This window comes from Mirounga angustirostris, unplaced genomic scaffold (assembly GCF_029215605.1).
Source record: "Mirounga angustirostris isolate CCGP_5_RB_7025 unplaced genomic scaffold, mMirAng1.0.hap1 SCAF_15, whole genome shotgun sequence".
Classification (NCBI taxonomy): domain Eukaryota; kingdom Metazoa; phylum Chordata; class Mammalia; order Carnivora; family Phocidae; genus Mirounga; species Mirounga angustirostris.
In genome coordinates, this window is record NW_026991723.1 from 70589865 (window position 1) to 70608102 (window position 18238).

Here is an 18238-nt window from a genome sequence, read left to right on the forward strand (position 1 = left end):
AGGCACTGGCAGAGCCTGGAAGGTGCGAAAAGGAGAGAAGTCAAGGTGTTTCTTCCCCATCTCTTTCTGCCTCAGGTGATGTTTCCAGCAGGAGCTGTGAGTGCCCTGTGGCCCCAGCACCTGGGCATTGGAACCCTGCCACCTCCCTTTGTCCCTCTGTCCCTCCAGCTCTAGTTCTAGTGGTGCCAATCTCTGGGTTGCCTCGCTGTTCTAATTTAGCTTCCTAGTTCTTCATCCCTTGTGTAACCAATTCCCCTGATTGCCTGTGACTGATACATGATATCTACCGTGGGTGCTAGGTAGTTTTCCCATAAACATCTTTGCCATACACATCTCTGCTGCAAGAATTTCCATCCCATTTTCACTGCATATCTAATTGGCTGTGAGAGAATTCTGCTATAAAATATAAAACAACTGGCTGACAGTTTGGTTTCATTTCTCCATTGGCAAAGTTCCCATTTTTCCATCAGATAAATCTTAGCTAGCCCTCATAACGGTCTATACAGAGATGGGTAGATGTGGTGGTCTTAAATTAGTGGATGATAACTACATATATCAACTTGATAGAAAATACGGTGATAAAACTTACTGGATGTGTGAAAGAAGACAGTGTAAAGCCAGACCGCACACTATACCATGCTAGAAAATAACACATCCGTTGCAATGTTATTAATAAAGCTCAGTTACAAATGCATTACAGCCTCAGCATTTCTTCCACTTTTCCCATAGAACTTTGGAACATCTAGCAACAGTCACGTGACAACATGCCAAGAACAAACAACAGTGTAGAAGGCTTTTAGGAAACAATGCAACGCTCAGCTGTAAATATATATCCTAGCACTTGGAAAATGATACCTCTGTTAATGAAGGAAGAAATCTTAGGGACAGAAGTAAAAGTGCAATGCCGAATGACAAGACGGATCAGTAAGCAACCCCCCCCGAAAAAAAAATATATATATATATAATACTCTGAACAGAAGACTTTGAAGACAAGCACATAAGTACAACCTACAAAATAAAATCAGTTATTTGCGCAGTGTTGCCATGACTCTATGCTATACATTTTTGATGTATTCAAATATTTTGTATTTTGCAATAAAGTCTTTTAAATTTTGTTATTCAATTTTTTTTTGTTATTCAATTTTTCATGTTCCACATGTCTTTTTAAATGAATGTCCCTCTTTTATTTATCCACGATTTTATCTTTTAGGGCAAAATTACCTTACAGCCAAGTCGTTACATAGAGAAAATATTTGCAGTGAAAATGCTTGTGTCAGAGATGCTTATGGTGAAAATACTGGATAATGTATTTATGTCTGTTTCTGGATTTTTCCTATTTTTATTGATCTATTTATCTATTACTCAACCAGCACTAGATTGTCTTAATTACTTTTGTTTTAATATATATATTTTAAATATCTGACAGGACAAATCCTGTTCCCTTTCCCACATCATTGTTCTTCTTTTGTTTTTTTCTTGACTATTGTTATGCACTTACTCTTTCAGATTATTTTACAACTCAAGTTACGACCAAAAAAATCCCATTGGAATTCTGATTTGGAGCATTAAATATTACGGATTTGAGAGAATGTATTCGTAAGGAATAGGATACTTTTCACCATTTATTCAGATCTTTTTAAATGTCCTTCAGTTAGAATTTTTGACTTTTCCACAAAGGTAAACAACATATATTATTACCTTAATTCCTAGATGTATTTCAGTTTTGTCACAATTGAAAAATAAGATTTCACTTATTTATCACATTTCCTCTAATTAATTTTTTACTACTAGATACACAAAATTATTGACAGGATATTTCTGCCTCTGGCCACTTTGCTAACCTCTCATTAACTGTAATTCATTTGTATTTTAGATAATCATATAAATTTTGTTTCTTCTTTTCTGGTATTTATTGCTTATTTTGTTTTCTTGGCTTATTGCATTGGTAAGGCCTCCAGAATGAAGTTGAATATTAACAGTCATTCTTATTTCTGAAGTGTGCAAATTTATCTAGTGTTTCAACATTAAACTTTGGTTTCTGACACATTCTCCTTAACCAGGTTAGAGACAGTCCTTTTACTCTCAGCCTACTAAGAATCTTGAAACATTAGCACCACTTATTCTGAGCTAATCAATGCTATTCCTAAGTGAACACTACTTCCTTAACTAAGTGCTTAAAAAAGATTTGTTTTCGTTATCTCCATCAAGCTTATCAGTCCAGTTTTTAAAATTCATTTTTCAAGAAACTGTATGACATTTCCCTGTCTATTCTGGCATTTCCCGAGACTCCGTAGTTTTTCAAAGCATTGTGATGCTGACTCAGCAATGACATATACAAATTCTCTCATTATTCCCCATGGCCATTTTTCTAAGCCCGAAGGCTTGAACTAATTGCAAAAGAACAAAGTATTTCCCGACTATTCTCTCATCAGACTTCAGTTTCTTTCTCTTTGTTCTTTTCACCCTCAGCAATTAGTATTGTGCCTGGTTTCCTAATTGAAAAGGAGAAAAACAAAACAGACGTTGAGCAGTGTTTCTTCTGTCCTGTTAATCTCATATACCATCCTCAGGAATGGCTATCACAGATTACTTAAAAACAAAATCTTAAAAAGAACGGCTGTCATTAAATTATTCATCTTTTTGCTCCAACTAAACCACACATCTACAAAAATTTAAAAGTCCTTTTTTTTTTTTAAAGATTTTATTTATTTATTTGAGAGAGAGAATGAGATAGAGAGAGCATGAGAGGGGGGAGGGTCAGAGGGAGAAGCAGACTCCCCGCTGAGCAGGGAGCCCGATGCGGGACTCAATCCCAGGACTCCAGGACATGACCTGAGCCGAAGGCAGTCACTTAACCAACTGAGCCACCCAGGCGCCCCTAAAAGTCCTTTTAAAAAAAAAGGTCTATACCCCTTCGTTTTTTGTATGTTCCACCTTCCTTCTATTTAAAATACTGTTTTAAATTGTGGATCCCTAAAAGCCTTTCTCTTTCAGATGATCTATGATATATTCATAGCCCACATGAAAACTATCCCCTTTTAGACCCATCTTCTCTTTGACATGAAGGATTAAATCCTGAGCTCCACTCATTTTGTATTAACAATTTCAAGACATAAGAGTCATTTTTTCCCCAAGGATCTTGCCACTCACACATTTCCAACCTAGTCTTCCTTGTTGACCAGAATTAATGACAGTAATACGGGCGGTGTTTCTTCTGCCTTCCAAATAACTACGTAATCAGGCAGGAAGGCCAAGAAATCAACAGATGTTCTGCTTTTAATGAAATGCCAGTGTCTGGATGGCCAAGAAATCCCCCATAGGTATTGTGCCAGCTCAAAGTCTCTCCTAGGAAAACAGAGTGAGTAGCCTCTATCCAAAGTCCTCTAGCAAGGCATGGCCTGGACTCAGAGTTACTCTTTTATCTGTTCATGGCACCTGTCTTAACTCCACAGCAGGGGTCCCCGAGGCAGGAACAGCTTCTAGACAGCCCACACAGCATACAAGCTCTCTAAACACCTTCTAGAGGAGTCTGGTTGGGGCAAACTGGCTCCTGTTTCACTTTTGGCCTAAGTGGGGACAATTCCACATTCCTAACTGGAGCTAAAGCATCAGGGAGACATCGACAAACATCTCAGCAGAGCTTCCCAACAAATGGACTTTGGATGAGTTGCAGCTCACAGTCTTATCTGCTTACTCCAGTGTGTTATACAAATATGTCATTTCTATGTGTGCCAAGGACAAGAAGAAGTTTCCACTCGTCCATATCCTGTCCATTAGCCTGAACTGTGGCTCTCCAAATTGGGACTCTTAGCAGAATCTCCTCAATTACTGTGTTTTTACAGCAGATGGTGTCAGCCAGAATCATGCTTCCTGGCTGAACACTGGTGCATTAATCATGCTCTCTAAATACTCAGAGAGGAAAAAACTCAAAAGCTAACGTTTTTGCTTGCCCAGCACTGTGCCATCTATTAACTTATTTAATCCTCTAACAACCATTTGAAGAAGGGACAATTATTATTATCCATATTTTACAGGTGAGGAAATGGTAATAGAGAGACTACTTAACTTTCCCAGAGTCACACAGGTAGTAAATGGCAGAGCTGGGATTTGAACCCAGGCAACCTGACTCAAGAGCCCAGTGCTCTCTAAAGCGATGATCGACTGCCTTGCCAGGTGGATGAAAGGAGCATTACAATGACATTAAAAGAACACTGGACTGGTGGGCACTTAGCTTTGTTTCGCTACCGCTTAACTATGTGACCTCAGGTAACGCATTTCACTTATCAGGGCCCCAGACACTGCATTTTTGGACAAACATTTATTACTTATTTATATGCCAGGAACTACAGCTCAATGAAATAATTTGATTTGTGCCATGTCCAACTGAGAGATGGGAGAAGGTGCATTTACTCATCATGGTTTCCAGGATACCTGTCACTTACTTCAATTTTAATTTAGTAGAGACTGAACAGAGTGGGTCATTAGACTAACACATTGCTACAAGTTCTTATTAAATTCAGTGCAAGCAAGCATACTATTTGGCCATAAGTAGAGAGTATATTTGAAAAACTGCACCTTTTTCATAATGGGTTTGAGAAGAAATTGTTACCAACATCTTAGAAATGTGACACATTATGAATGTTAAGTTTGTTAACTAGGGATGATTTCTTACAGTAACTTAGTGGTTTTATTATTATTATTTTTTAAGTGACTAGAGAGAAAAGATGAACTGACCTCATTTTCCTCTTGTCTGAAAAGGTCAGAATTATATTTTTTGGCATGGTTTAGATTCCTTTATATAGACTAACTGGCAGATGGGAATTTTCTCAATTTGTATTTCTTTCAAGCCATCTTCCAAGCAATCAATCTGGAACTAATTCTACTGTTAGCACAGGTAATGTCTGAGTCCATAAGACTGGTAGCTGTCATTTTGATTAGTTTGTTAACTGCCTACAGCCAAAGGCAGCATCTTCTTCAACATCAATCCCCAGTGCCTTTTATGGTACTTGGCACAGCGACAGTAAATATTTGTTGAGTAAATGTTGTAGTGCATTAAATTTTAATTCTCCTTAGGTAATTTACCAAGTGTCTATTCATAAAAGCTTCACTTTGGTCAGGAGCTCCTCAGTGGTTCCTAACATTAAATGGCCTCTGTAAAACTAAAATATTCCACATCTATGGAGCGATGAGAGCCTTTTCACGTTTCCTGGTGGTTGCATCTCTGTCCTGCGTGAGATAGAGTAGGATACGTGCCCCCGTCTTTAAGTCTGGAATTTTCCTTTGGCGAACCTGGTATCAAATGGTTTCAGTGAATGGCTGTAAGTGGGTAAGCAGGCCTTGACAAATTTTCTGCTAGAAAATCCATTTTAACTTAATGTGATTCTTACTAAGTTTATAATGTCTCTGTGATTGTTGGGAGGCATGGAGAAGCTGTGAGGAAGGGCTTTAGAAACTTTGTGGTGAAATCTAGGATTTTAGCAATTCCGGATCAATTTCAGGATCTGAGCCCAAAGAATAAGTATTTCATGGGTTCATTTTTGCACAGAGGCTCATGCTAAAGCATTTATTCAATCTCTTTCCTGCCTTAAAAAAAATACTGACACAAATATAGTTTTCTTTTACAGCATTCACTTGTAATAAATCTGACAGCGCTTTCCCTTCTTGGTTTCCTAGGGATTTTTTTGGCCTCTCATTTCTGCATTCCGATGCCCACTTTTTGCTTTAAATGAAGATTTTTGTCTTTCAGGTGGATAATGGTATTAACCGTTAACTCGCCCCTCACCACTGCTTTAAATGCATCCCCAAACAGTATCATATGGGAGGCCTCAAGGAGCAGCAAGACAAAAAAATGATCACCACGAACGTGTAGCTACTAGCTGTGCAGAATAATGTCCAAGGACCCAGTCTTTGCACCAGAAAAGAGCCATGGCTGACTTGGGCATGAGCTGAGTGTTATTCTTCCACTCTGCAGACACCATCCAACTCACCAGGATGAATGGAATTAAACTATTATTCATTCCAGAATGAAGTTCAAGCTAGACGAAGAAAATGCATGCCCTGTTAAGGGCAGGTTTTAGACACTCTAATTGCACAAGATACCAGTATGAGCAGGAGATGGAGCTGAACACTGGGTATGTGTTCCTGAGGTGATACAGATGAGGATTCATCTATTTTGGTTTTTGTGTTTTAAAATCTCCTCAAATGATCCTTTCTCTGTTCCACAATTCTTGTAGGTTTTCCAGAAGCTTCTCTCGCAAACATCCTTAGTTAGCCTCTGAGGCTATACACTGGGCGTAATTTTAAGGGCCCGTTTAATTGCCTTGAATATAGATACAGCATCCATTATTCAGCCGTGGAATGCAGCTGACGGAGCCGTAAGCATGGCAACACCTCTTGCTTTTGAGGTTTCCGCTGCAGAAAGTGGATGTTTAAGCCATTCACAATTCAGGAGGGGATGATTAGGTAGGTTCTGTGGCTTTCTTACAACACCAGCCTACGGGGATGTTCCTCTAATTATTCTAACCCTGTTTAGCGGACCGCCCAGACTACAGCGGTTTGGGTATTTTAAATTCTGTAGCCTTTCCTCCAATAAAACTGAGGGCAAGTAATGGGGTACAGTGGGATTTTATACCTGATAAATTAGGACTTTGTGACTACAAGTAAATCCTTGCTTCCCTGGTCAGTGCACCAGGGAAATTCACAATGTCTGAGTGGGTGTTTAAGAAGCTGGAGTGAGGGCGCCTGGGTGGCTCAGTTGGTTAAGCGACTGCCTTCGGCTCAGGTCATGATCCTGGAGTCCCGGGATCGAGTCCCGCATCGGGCTCCCTGCTCTGCGGGAAGTCTGCTTCTGCCTCTGACCCCCCCCCTCTCATGTACTCGCTCTCTCTCATTCTCTCTCTCAAATAAATAAATAAAATCTTTAAAAAAAAAAAGAAGCTGGAGTGGAAAGTTCTCCAACAAACTCCCAAACAGGAAAGGAAGGATGGGTGTTAGAAATCAAGTCCTTTACCCTGGCTATTTTGATGCTGTCCGTATTCTTCCTTCGGGTCTCCAGGGCATCGGATCGTGCTGATTGTTACCTGAGCTTCTGGAAATCTGCTTCCAAAAAATGTCTGGTAAATATCAACTCCTCCCATCCTTCCCTTCCTCTGCTATTAAAAAGGCTACAATGGCATGATTAATTTTACTTCATCAGTCTGGTCTTTAATAAAGAGCATGGAGTAAGAGCGGAGGTTCCAGACGGTTCAGAGAAAACAAATAACAAACGGCGTTCAGAAAGATGCAACGGTGTACAACCTTGCTTCTAGAGAAATACAATTAAAACGGAAATTCTGATTTTTACCCATCAGACTAACAAAGGTTTAAAAGACTTAGTTAAGGCTATGAGCTTGCTCCCTGTGGGATCGGAGGCCCTGTCAAATCCCTGGTGGGGTGGGAGGCCCGGGGGAGAAAAGTGTAATCAGGTAGAATATCTTTAGAGTGAAATTTCATTAGGTAATGTCCAAATTAAGTATGCACATACCTTTTTAGCCAGAGCTCCTATTCCCAGGGAGTTTATCTACAGATGAATTTACTCAAGTGCATAAACAACGTAGAAGGACGGCAGGAAAATTGTAATTTTCGAGATTTGGGGCAGCCTAAACGACCACCGATACTGACTGGGTAAATACATACACATGCTTGTTTATATGTGGAACAGCTCTAGATTGACACGATGAAACGCTAGCAATGTTTGCCTCTGGGGAGAATTAGGGAACTAGGGAATAAAAAGGTGGAAAGGAAAAGTAACTTTTTTGACATTTTTGTCTGGATTTTTACCACTGTATTACCTACTAAAATAAGTGAAAAAAGCACAGCAGTTCCCTTTATTACTGACTTTCTACTTAGTCTCCTAGTTGTTAAAAGCCTCCTCTGCTTTGTGGAAGATGAAATCCTAAGCTAGACAAGTTGGGAACGGAGCATATGCTGTTTCAGTTCTCCCAACTTTTGGGTCCCCATTGTACCCACAGAATGCATTCTCAGTGGTCTCACCAGTTCCTTCTTCCTCCAGTTTTGCCGTCAGCAGATGGGAAAGCATTGTCCACATTCCACCTGGACAGTTAGCCCCTCGTATTCTCAGACAGGAATATCATCTTTCTTTCTTTTTATCCCATCTCAAAAGATCCCCACGGCGTTTCTGCTCTTTGCTTGTTAGAGTTTCGGAGATGTGTCTTTAGGTATTGTGTTAACTCTCTTCCATCTGATCTTTCTCTTGGAGCCAAGCACCCCTTTCTATTGCTAAACTTAGACCATACACCTCAAGCCAGCAACCTTTAACATAGACCATTCCTTGACTACAACTTTGAACTTCTTTGACCTCTCACCACGTGGACTGCTAAGGCCTTAAATCTCAAAAACCACCAAAAACTGCTGCCAACCAGCATCGAACATGGTGCAAAACACCTTCCATACATAATGTCCTTTAATTCCATTCGGGGACGAGGAAAAGGAGGCACAGAGAAGAAACTGGACAAAGGTCACATGGCAGTAAGTGGCAAAGTTGGGATTCAAAGCGTGCAAGACTCCAGAGCATGAACATTTCACCTCGTGGGAAAACTGCAGGGCTCTTGCCCCCAACAAAATCAACACTCCACACCGGACCTGCAGTCTCTCTCATCAGCGGGCAATATCCTGCCATTTTGCTTCTGCAAGCTTCTGCTTCTTCCCCACGATGGGTTCTCATCTTGGCATGGGTCCTTATGCTGGAGTGTCCAGGTCATCTTCTTCAGTGGATACAGTTCTCTAGCCCCTTGCTTCCGACTTGAGAGCAGAACAATGACAGATTCAGTCTGACAGACTTGGGAGAGGGGGCTCATGATGAAATTAAAGCCACGTAAAGAAACCCTAGAATTTTTGCATTCTTCTGCTTCACTATGAACCTAAGCAAGTGCAAAACTATGCTGAGTAGACATATCTAGCTACTTATTATGATGTATCCATTTACTTTTTGATATCATGCCTACTTAAAAAAAAAAAAAGAGTTGGCCTCTAAATTAATTAAAATTGAACCATAAAACAAGGGCAAACCAGATAGGTAGCTGTGCTTTTCCAAGGGGAGGTCCTACACTTGTCCATCACGGACTCGCCTGGAGACTTCAAATGAAGGTTCCTTAGGTCTCACCATCCCCATGGCATTATCCCCTAGTTAAATAGAGCCTTAAATAGAGCCTAGCAATTTCCATTTTTAATAAGCTGTCCAAGTAATTCTTGGGCTCCCTAATTTTGGGGAAGTTGGCCAATTTGCAGAATTAAGATTTCTTTTGCTGAGGCTCAGCTGAATGTCAATTTCACATTAGTTTCACCTTTTAGATACCCCTGGGTCTTCTTAAAAATGTGCTATTTTTCACGTGCAAAGGGACTCTTTCCTTAACAGCAGTTTGTGTTCTCCCTCTCTCTGCCCCGTTATGCCTTGCCTCCGCATTTGTCGGTTGCCTCCTGGAGGGAAATAGCACAGGGAAATCATCCTTAAGCCTATTTAGGGTATTTACCTGGTCCTTTTGGAAGATTCAGTACAGTCAGGGAATTGACTTAGAGCCGAGTTTGGGGAATATTGATCCAAAGGATCAATATGGCTGCTCGGGGAGTTCTTTGATGAGCTCAGATCTTAAAGGACTAGTTAAAAGCTAGAAACTCAAGGGCAATAAAAAGGATCTATTATTAGTTGTGTTCAGACCAGGACCCAGGAGGCTGGAGTTACTGACCTGGAAGGATGGTGCCATATTAACGGGCAAAAAAAAAAAAAAAAAAAAGGCAGTACTCCCACACTGTCCAATTCCTTCATCTTTGCTGTTAAGGAGAACCATTTTCAGTGGAAATGGTAGACCAAGAAATGAAACAGGCAAGAGGTTTTTGAAGGTCAAGATAATCACCTGGCATAATTTCAAGTCTTTCAGTCCGTATGAATTACATCAATCTGACCACACTGTCAGTTCACTGTTTGATATTCTGAGGGAACCACAGAAAAATAAGAGATGATCCAAGACCGGTAAGTACCGGGGAGTTTCAAAAATGCAAAAAGCTAGTTCTGTTAATTATGGAGTCTCGAGCTTGGCTGTGCAGGCAGGTAATAACTCCAGAAGAAATGACTAGTTTGGGAACTCTGGGTATGGAAGCAGTGGATCGCCTCAAATAAGGAGTGGTTCACTAAGAAGAAAATAATGCTCAATCTCTGCTCCTTTGTAAAGGGGGTTATTGAATGAATGCAGGTTCTAGATTGCAGGAGGAGGGGTGGTAAGGTGTTAGGGGTTACTAGACCCCTGGGAAGGGTAACAGGGTTACTAGCTTACTGGTGATGGACAAGGTCAGTAGGCCACTGGTGTGCAGGGATAGGGACGCTGGTGGTGGTGAGTGGCTTTCTAGTTAGTATCCAGATCTCGGGGTAGTGAACTCTTCTACATAATCTAGTAATAGTCTCATGGAGATATATATATATATAGATCGACAGGGTCCCAAATGGTGAGATGGTTGTCGGTGAGAAACATCAGAGCTCAGGGGCTGAGAACACGGGCTGGGAGTCAGAACTGCCCGTGTGACGATGTGCAAGCTGCTTAGTTAAACCCGAAGCCTGAGCTTCCCCATGTGAGCAAAGAGGACGCCCCCCACCATGCAGAGCGGCCGGGAAGATCAGGTGAAGTGACATGGGCAGTGCTGGGAGCACACATCTGGCTAACAGTCCCTGCATGTTACTGCGGATCTATGTCGACCTACTGGGGTTTCCAGCAGCTCTCCAGTATCATCTGCCCTGTAGTAACAACGCGTATCATGACACCGACGCTTCGAATGAGAACACCGCAGACACACCGGGTCATATTCAGAAGATGAAGCTGAAGCCAGAACATAGCTGATGGTCAATGTCCTATTCAAAAGGCAACGCCCTAGACTAGGTACAGCTGTTCAGATACCTTCAGACCAGCTGAGAGATGACGTACTTCCTGTTATCTCGCTAGACATTTCTTTTTTTTTTTTTTTTTTTAAGATTTTATTTATTCATTTGACAGAGAGAGAGCATAAACAGAGGGAGAGGCAGAGGGAGAAGAAGCAGGCTCCCCACTGAGCAGGGAGCCTGACGCAGGGCTCGATCATGACTTGAGCCAAAGGTAGACACTTAACTGACTGAGCCACCCAGGCGCCCCTGGTTAGACATCTCTGTTAGAATGAATGTGGAGTCACTCATTTGCTGAACAGACATTCACGGAGCACCTGCTATCTATCAGGCACTGGGGAACAAAGGCAAATACGGGACAAAGTTCATACTTAAGGAGCGTGCAGGTTCCAGGATGAGATGAACAAAAGAGGCAGTTTTAATGTAAAGTAGTGAATGAAATGTTGATACAGCAGGGCTGAGGGGCAGGCACAGAGCAGAACACAGAAACTGACCCAGTTTGCAGAGATGGGGGTGGTAGGAGTCCTGGGGAGAAGACCACGTCTGAGCAGAGGCATAAGGGGTGAGCAAGAGTTGGGCAAAGGGGATGGGAGTCAGAGCATTCTGGGCAGAAGGAACAGTGTTTGCAAAGCAAAGACAGGAGCAACAGCAGAATATGGTGCACGCCGGAATGACAAGCAGCTTGGTGGTGTAGAAATTTAAACAGGAGGGTAAGAAATGGGGCAAAATAGGCTAGAGCAATAGAACGGAAGCAGACAGCAAAGGGATTCCATAGAGAAGGCCTTGGACCTCACCCTACGGGTGCTGGAGAACCCCGGCAGATGTCGATCATCAGAATGACTGTGAGGACAATGAGCTCTGCAGGAGCCTGGAGTCAAGGAGACCAGGAAGAGCACCTCTGAGGCAGAAAGAAGATGCCGCTCCAAGGTCAGGGTTGACAAGGTCGGGAGCTGAGCAGGCCTGGGGACTGCCTGGATGTGGGGGGGCAATAGGGGGAAGAGCTACGGATGGAGTGTGCATACATTCTTCTTGCGGGTAGAGAATCAGGTGGAAGTCTCTTCTTTGTTCTCCAGGAAAAGATGATGAATTTGCTTTCTGACATGAGTTTGAGGTGTACATGGGATACATGGGTTGAAATGTCAGTCTAAAAACTCACAGGAGCAGTGGGAGTAGTCTGGGTTAGCGATAATGACTTCATGGTCAACAGCCATAAAATGGTGCCAGGAGAAGGCCCAGGATCAACTGTGATGGTGAGAAAGGCAGCGGGCAGAGGAAGGACCCCTGGAAAACACCAACATTTAATAGGAAGACGGAAGGATGAGGCTGTTAAAAAGACTGAGGAAAAAGTCAAAGAGCTAGAGAGCCAGATGTCACAGAAACCAAGTGCACAGAGTTTCAAGAAGCCATGAATGAGTGACCACCACCATCAAATGCAGTAGAGAGAGGCCCACTAAGCTGAGGGATGAAAAGTGGACATGTCATTTAACATCTTGGAGGACATAAGTATGCATCCTGTTCGACTCCTTGGTTGCAGATGACTGAATCCACTCAAGTTATTTTAAACAGAAAGGTATTTATTAGAGGGTATCCATGTATATACACTCTCCAGGAGGCCACAGACACAGGCTTGGACGTCTTTCCACCAGGAACAGCAACAGCAGCTGGGACAAACACCCACCTGCAGCACAGGATGGTAATGGGGGAAACCTACTCTGCCACCACTTCACTCTGCTCAGCCCCTGTGACCAGTGACTAGAACCTTCACCACAGATGCACCAGATGAAGAAAAGCTTCAGCCAGGGTGCCTACCACAGCCACTCTTCCCCAGAGTAGCTTCATTCTAAGATGAACTTGCTCCATCTCACCTAACTGAATGCTCACCTTCAGACTTCCAAAAGCTCACTGTCCCGTTATCTAGGTCATCCGCAAACGATACTTCTGCGCAACATAAAATGAAGATGGAGTCCAAAAAAGCAAGAATAATCTTTATTCCTTGGAAACACATTGGTAAAAATGTATCAGTAAGATTAAAAGTTTCGGAACACATTTATTTGTATGCAGCACAAACACTGAGGATCAAAACATCTGCTAAAACGGAAAACACCTGTAAACAGATATCTTAGGAAAAGTTTATAGGTGACTGACTCTACTGTGCAGGGCGTGTAGCTGAGTCCCTCCCTCTGGACAGATTTTTGTGGCAACCAAAAATAGATCAGATTTTAGCAATAAAATATCTCAAGAGATGTCACTACATTTTTTTAAAAAAGCTTAAAATGGGCCAAATTACAATTACACATATGGAAATGGCGTTTAAGAATTGTTTTCACAAAAATACTAGCGAAAAATATCTCAAGTCTATCAAGAGAAAAAAAATGTTTGCCTTGTGGCTCGAAATGGGGGGAAATAAATATTTCAGTACAAGTTCTACCCTCAAACACAACACACTGATTAGCTGGAACTACGAAATGACTGCATGACACCCACCCCATCCTATTCTATGGGATGCTTTGGCACAACTTTATTAAAATCCTATATACTTTAATTTGAGCCATAAATGGATCTTGGATTGCATGTTACTTTTTTAAAGAGTGAAGTCCAAGCCTCAAGTTCTATAAATTCTGACAGTGTATTCATAATCATGTCTTCTGAAATCACGCAAGTTAGCAGCACCAATCAATAATTTAAAAAATCATTCTTGTACTTGAGCAAACGGATGCAATGCAATTTGTGATTAGTAAATCTGCTAAGATTCAAAGTGGCCAGACTGCTTTAAGATAGGAAATTCAGAGCCTCGCCATACACATGTCCCACCTACCCAGTTATATACTTTATTCGGCTTCTGAAAGGGGTAACCCTCTGTTAGAGAAGGGGATTTTGCAGTTTTCCCTCTGAGAAATTTCGTTGGAATGTTAGATCCTCAGACTGAAAATATTAACTTTTCATAGATCACAGAATTGTAGAGCTGGAAGGAGCTTGGCGATCATTTTGTCTAACCCACTCTTTTCAGATGGGGCAAAGGAGGCCACCAGAGGAAAAGGGCTTGTCCACCCTCTGACAGTGGCCGGGGCTGGGCCCCAGCAGCCTCCTCCTCACCCCAGGACTGTGCAGTGCTCTCCGCAGAGCTATCTTTCCATGTTCTCCTGGTGTTATTTGGTCCCGTTCATTAAATAAAGAAATATCAAGTACATAGCAATACGATCAACACAGACTTTTACTCCAATTTTAAAATCAGAATGTTAAAATGATTCCTGAGCCTTTTAACTACCTTCATTTTATTGAGAATGCAGTCAACAGTAAATTACGACTAGTGATTGTGGTTGTTTGCAAATATTTATATGGATGCCAGGAACACTTCTCAGAACTTTTCCGCAAAGACACTTGTGCAAACACGTCTATGTGATGCCAAGACACTTTTCGTGGGATGTAAGGACATTGTGATGGTGAATGGAGGTGAGATGCTTCAGTCTCTCAAAGTGCAGTCATGAGTTTATCTCGATACACCATACTTTGCATTCCTCCTAAGTTCTTCTGGTTCTGGTCGTGGACATAATCGAAATGGCTGCCACCTCCACTGGCCGACTTTTCCCAGTGCGGTGGCCTGTCATCCTGAAAGCATGGCCTGTTTTGTTGGCAGAGTGAATGGTTAGCGGGAGGGATGAAAGAAAATTCAGAAATGTGAGTGAAACAACACAAGTATGAGGGAGGTGGGCAGGAGAAACCATGAGCCGTATCAATGGTGATGGCTTACAGATGGAAACGAATGGGTTTTCTAAGGTATTTTTTTAAAAATTCAGAATGCAGGTTATCTATCAACGTCCATGTCAAGAGAAGCCCGCTCCACGGCCATACCATCATTTCTCAAAGGGCACCTTGCTGAGCAAGTCAGTCTGAGGAAAGTCAGGTGACAAGGGGTCCTTGGCCAGGCACCGTTCAGCGCTGTCAGCGCATTGCTAACGGGTGCTGTGAATGCCTTAGGCAGAGTTGCCAAGAGTGCTGGGCCAAGGAACTCTCTTTTCCTGGGGTAGGTATCTCAGTCTTCTCTAACTTTGGAGAGCCTGATAAAACACAGAGTGCTGGGCCCTACCCCCAGACACAGATCCAGCAGGGTTGGGGTGGGGCAAAGAATGGGCATCAGCGAGCTCGCAGGGCAGGCCAATACCCCCAGAGAGGACCCTTTTGTGGCCTCCCACAGAATCCCCTTTGCAAACTGCTGGGCAAGGTTGCGCCTCAGAAGGAAACTAAGGTGGTAAAACAGGCACTAAAAAGTCTAAAATTCTATAAAAATAAGGTCAATAAAAATAGCATTTCTAGAAATCTCTTCTGTTTTCTTCTGTCTGGAAAAGAAACTGCCTTTGCAATACAGAAACATTTAGAGTTATTACTCTGCTGGGCTGACTAGCTTTAAAAAGTTACCCGAGTATCAAGTGTTGTTGATAAAACTGCACTGCGATCCTCCTCCAAGGTCTCCCAACAAAAGTGGCAAGAACCATCAAGAACGAATTGCTCTCTTTTGCCTTGCTCCACATGGATTTATTTTCATCACTCCATTCTCTCCATACTTTCTCAAGCAGCAAGGCTAGCAACCTCACCAAGAAATAACTTTATGCAAAGTGAATTCACCAACAGAAAGAGCCTCACACACAAACACCAATTAAGACTGATCTAAAATTCAAATCTGCAAAGGAACGTTTGCCTTTACAAAGCTGGCATCAAAACTCTCAAGCCTGATGAAAAACCCAGCAAGGCAGGTGCCAGTTTACTTGGAAAGGATTGTGATGGGTTAGGGCAGAGGTGAGAAAACAGCCCTACGGGGCTAGATCCCACCCACTTATTTTCGTAAATAAGTTTTTTGGAATGCAGCCTCGCCCATTCACTTTTGGGTTCTCTCTGGCTGCTTCGGAGTTACAACCGCAGAGCTGAGCAGTTGTGACAGAGACCACAAAGCTGAAAAGACTCGTTATCTGGCTCGTAACAGAGAAAGTTTACTGACCCCTGGGTTTAGAAAAAAGATCTACTGTCACACACAAAAAACAACCCCCCAGTCGAACCCTGAAAAAAACGTCCTTTCAAAAAACCCACAACAAAAATCCCCAAGCTTGAGGCACATTTTTAGTAACAGAATTCTTGGGACAGGAAAATGTTACTTAGAAATTTTAAGTAACATTTCTAACACAAAACCAAACCAAAAATATCTGAGGTTAGAATGCCTAAAAAAAAACCCCAAAAAACAAAACCCAATTCATTTTTATTTCAAAAAGCATAACTTTGGTAAATCCAGACTCATCACTGGCTTCCTTTGCTTGGCAAATTATTAATCTCTGCCATGACACGGCAACCCTTAACAGCTGTTTCTGATGCAGACTTTTGATTCCCAAGTAGGTAGAATTCGAGTTTTTCCAAAGGGAGAACTTTCGAGAAAGTACAGCTCTGTGAGCTCAAGCACTTACCTTACATTTGGAGAGTGAGGGTGCCACCGAGGCTGGCTGGGGTGGATATTGGGATGGTACTGAGGCTAGAAATGAAATACCAAACTTGATTATTTGATGACCTTTTGATTTCAATGGCCTTCATTTACTTTCCCTTTTACTGGCATCTAGCTGAGGGGCCCAGGGCTGTGAATGGAAAGGCTCTAACGAAACCCTGGCTGGGAGGTGGCTTCCCAGGAGGATCACGTTTCCCCCATGACAAAGGGTGGGGGGATGGGGAAGGCATCTGCCCAGAAAGGGTCCCCTAGAACCCCCAGGACAGGCAATATCCATCTCCCTCAAGGGAACAGACGGAAGACACCCAAGATAGGAGGCGAATGGTTAAGTTCAGAAACGATTTTCGTCATCGCTGAGAATGACAACAACCGTGCCTCAGAGTGGCTTCTGCAAATGCAAGAGAACTGGACAGGGACACCAAGGCAACAGGACTGTGGGCGGTCTCTTTCTCCCTTGTTTAAGCAGCAAGAATATTTTTCTAAAATATGATCCAAAACCCAGTACCAAACCTTACCCCCCACCCGGTTGCCATCAAAAATAAACAAAACCCCAAACCACCCAGAGCACTTATTATCCTGATGGATGGATGGATGGAAGGAAGGAAGGAAGGAAGGAAGGAAGGAAGGAAGGGAGGGAGGGAGGGAGGGAGGGAGGGAGGGAGGGAGGGAAGGAATTTGTCCGTTGAAAGATGGGAAAACAGATCCAGACTGGTGACTCACAAAAGGACCAGAGGTGAAGACAAGGCAGGCCTAGCTGGGTAGTAGGGCCGTCTGTTCACCTCTGGCCTGCAGAAGGCAGTGGCCCCAGACATGGCCAGAAGCCAAGGGGGCTTCTCAAGGCTAACTTTCTGTGCGGCACATTAGACCCTGCTGACTTTTAAGTCACTATCATCTTGCCACCATTATTCTTTTAATTATTTCTTCCCCTTCTTCTCCTTTCCCTGCTGTTTTGGTTGATAAGCACAAACCTGTTCTGTATTATGGAAAATTCTCAGTAATTCTGTTCATTCCATTTTCAGGAACCAAAGATGCCCTCCCTCCCTGCCTATTCTGTCTTCTAGTGGCCTCTTTCAAAGATACCTGTCAGCAAGCAAGGTGTACAGCCCCTAAAAAGACATGCTAGAGGAAAAGGATCCAGAGAAAAGATCTCAGGAGCCGAATCTGAGAGCGGACCTCTCTCAGGGAGACAGAGACCCAGAGTTTAGGTGGTTTGCCCAAAGCTGAATGCTTCAAGTGTTTTGGTCATACAGCCAGGCCCCAAATGAGGCTCCACCAGTTGGATCTCCAACAGAAGGGAATAATCTAGAAGAGAAATGGACCTCCTATTCTATTCCCTGTTTTCAAACACAATCAAATCAGATTCATTATAGTGCAAGGTGGGTACCTCATCCATCAAGACCTGGAAGGATATTCCCAAAACTTCCTTTGTCTCCTTTGGTAATTTATTCACACCCTAAAGCTGTCAAGGAGCATTTTTTAGTGTTAACCCAAATGGCTCTCACCAGGGCAGTTTTGTCCCCCTGGGGACAATTGGAAATACATATGTGCACTTTTGTTTGTCACGATGACGACAGGATTACCTTTAACTACCGGGGAGAAAGAGGTAAGCTAAACATCCTGTAACTCTCGGGACAGTCCCACAATGAAGAACTGTCCCTCCCCAAAGGCCAACAGTGTCCTTATCAAAACCACAGCAATCCATCCTTCTTTGCAGCTGGCTGAGCTCGCAGAAAGATGGACAATGCAAGGCCATCCTCCTGAAAACCCTTCTCAGAACTCAGACGCTTACCTAGATCAGCCCACTTCTCAGGACGTTCTCTTCCTGGTCAATTCAC

The 18238-nt window shown here is 42.7% G+C and overlaps 1 protein-coding gene across 4 annotated transcripts in view; it reads right to left on the reverse strand.

Annotated features, from left to right (window-relative positions):
• Positions 1-18238, reverse strand: part of EPB41L4B (erythrocyte membrane protein band 4.1 like 4B) — a 127732-nt gene that overhangs the window by 41339 nt on the left and 68155 nt on the right. For 3 of the 4 annotated variants that reach the window (XM_064578976.1, XM_045882874.3, XM_045882875.3), the window contains exon 15: positions 16369-16433. In XM_064578976.1, coding sequence (XP_064435046.1) covers positions 16369-16433 — 65 coding nt within the window. Of the gene's footprint in view, positions 1-12900; positions 14541-16368; positions 16434-18238 lie in introns of those variants that run through there. The other variant, XM_045882876.2, reaches the window with a different exon arrangement.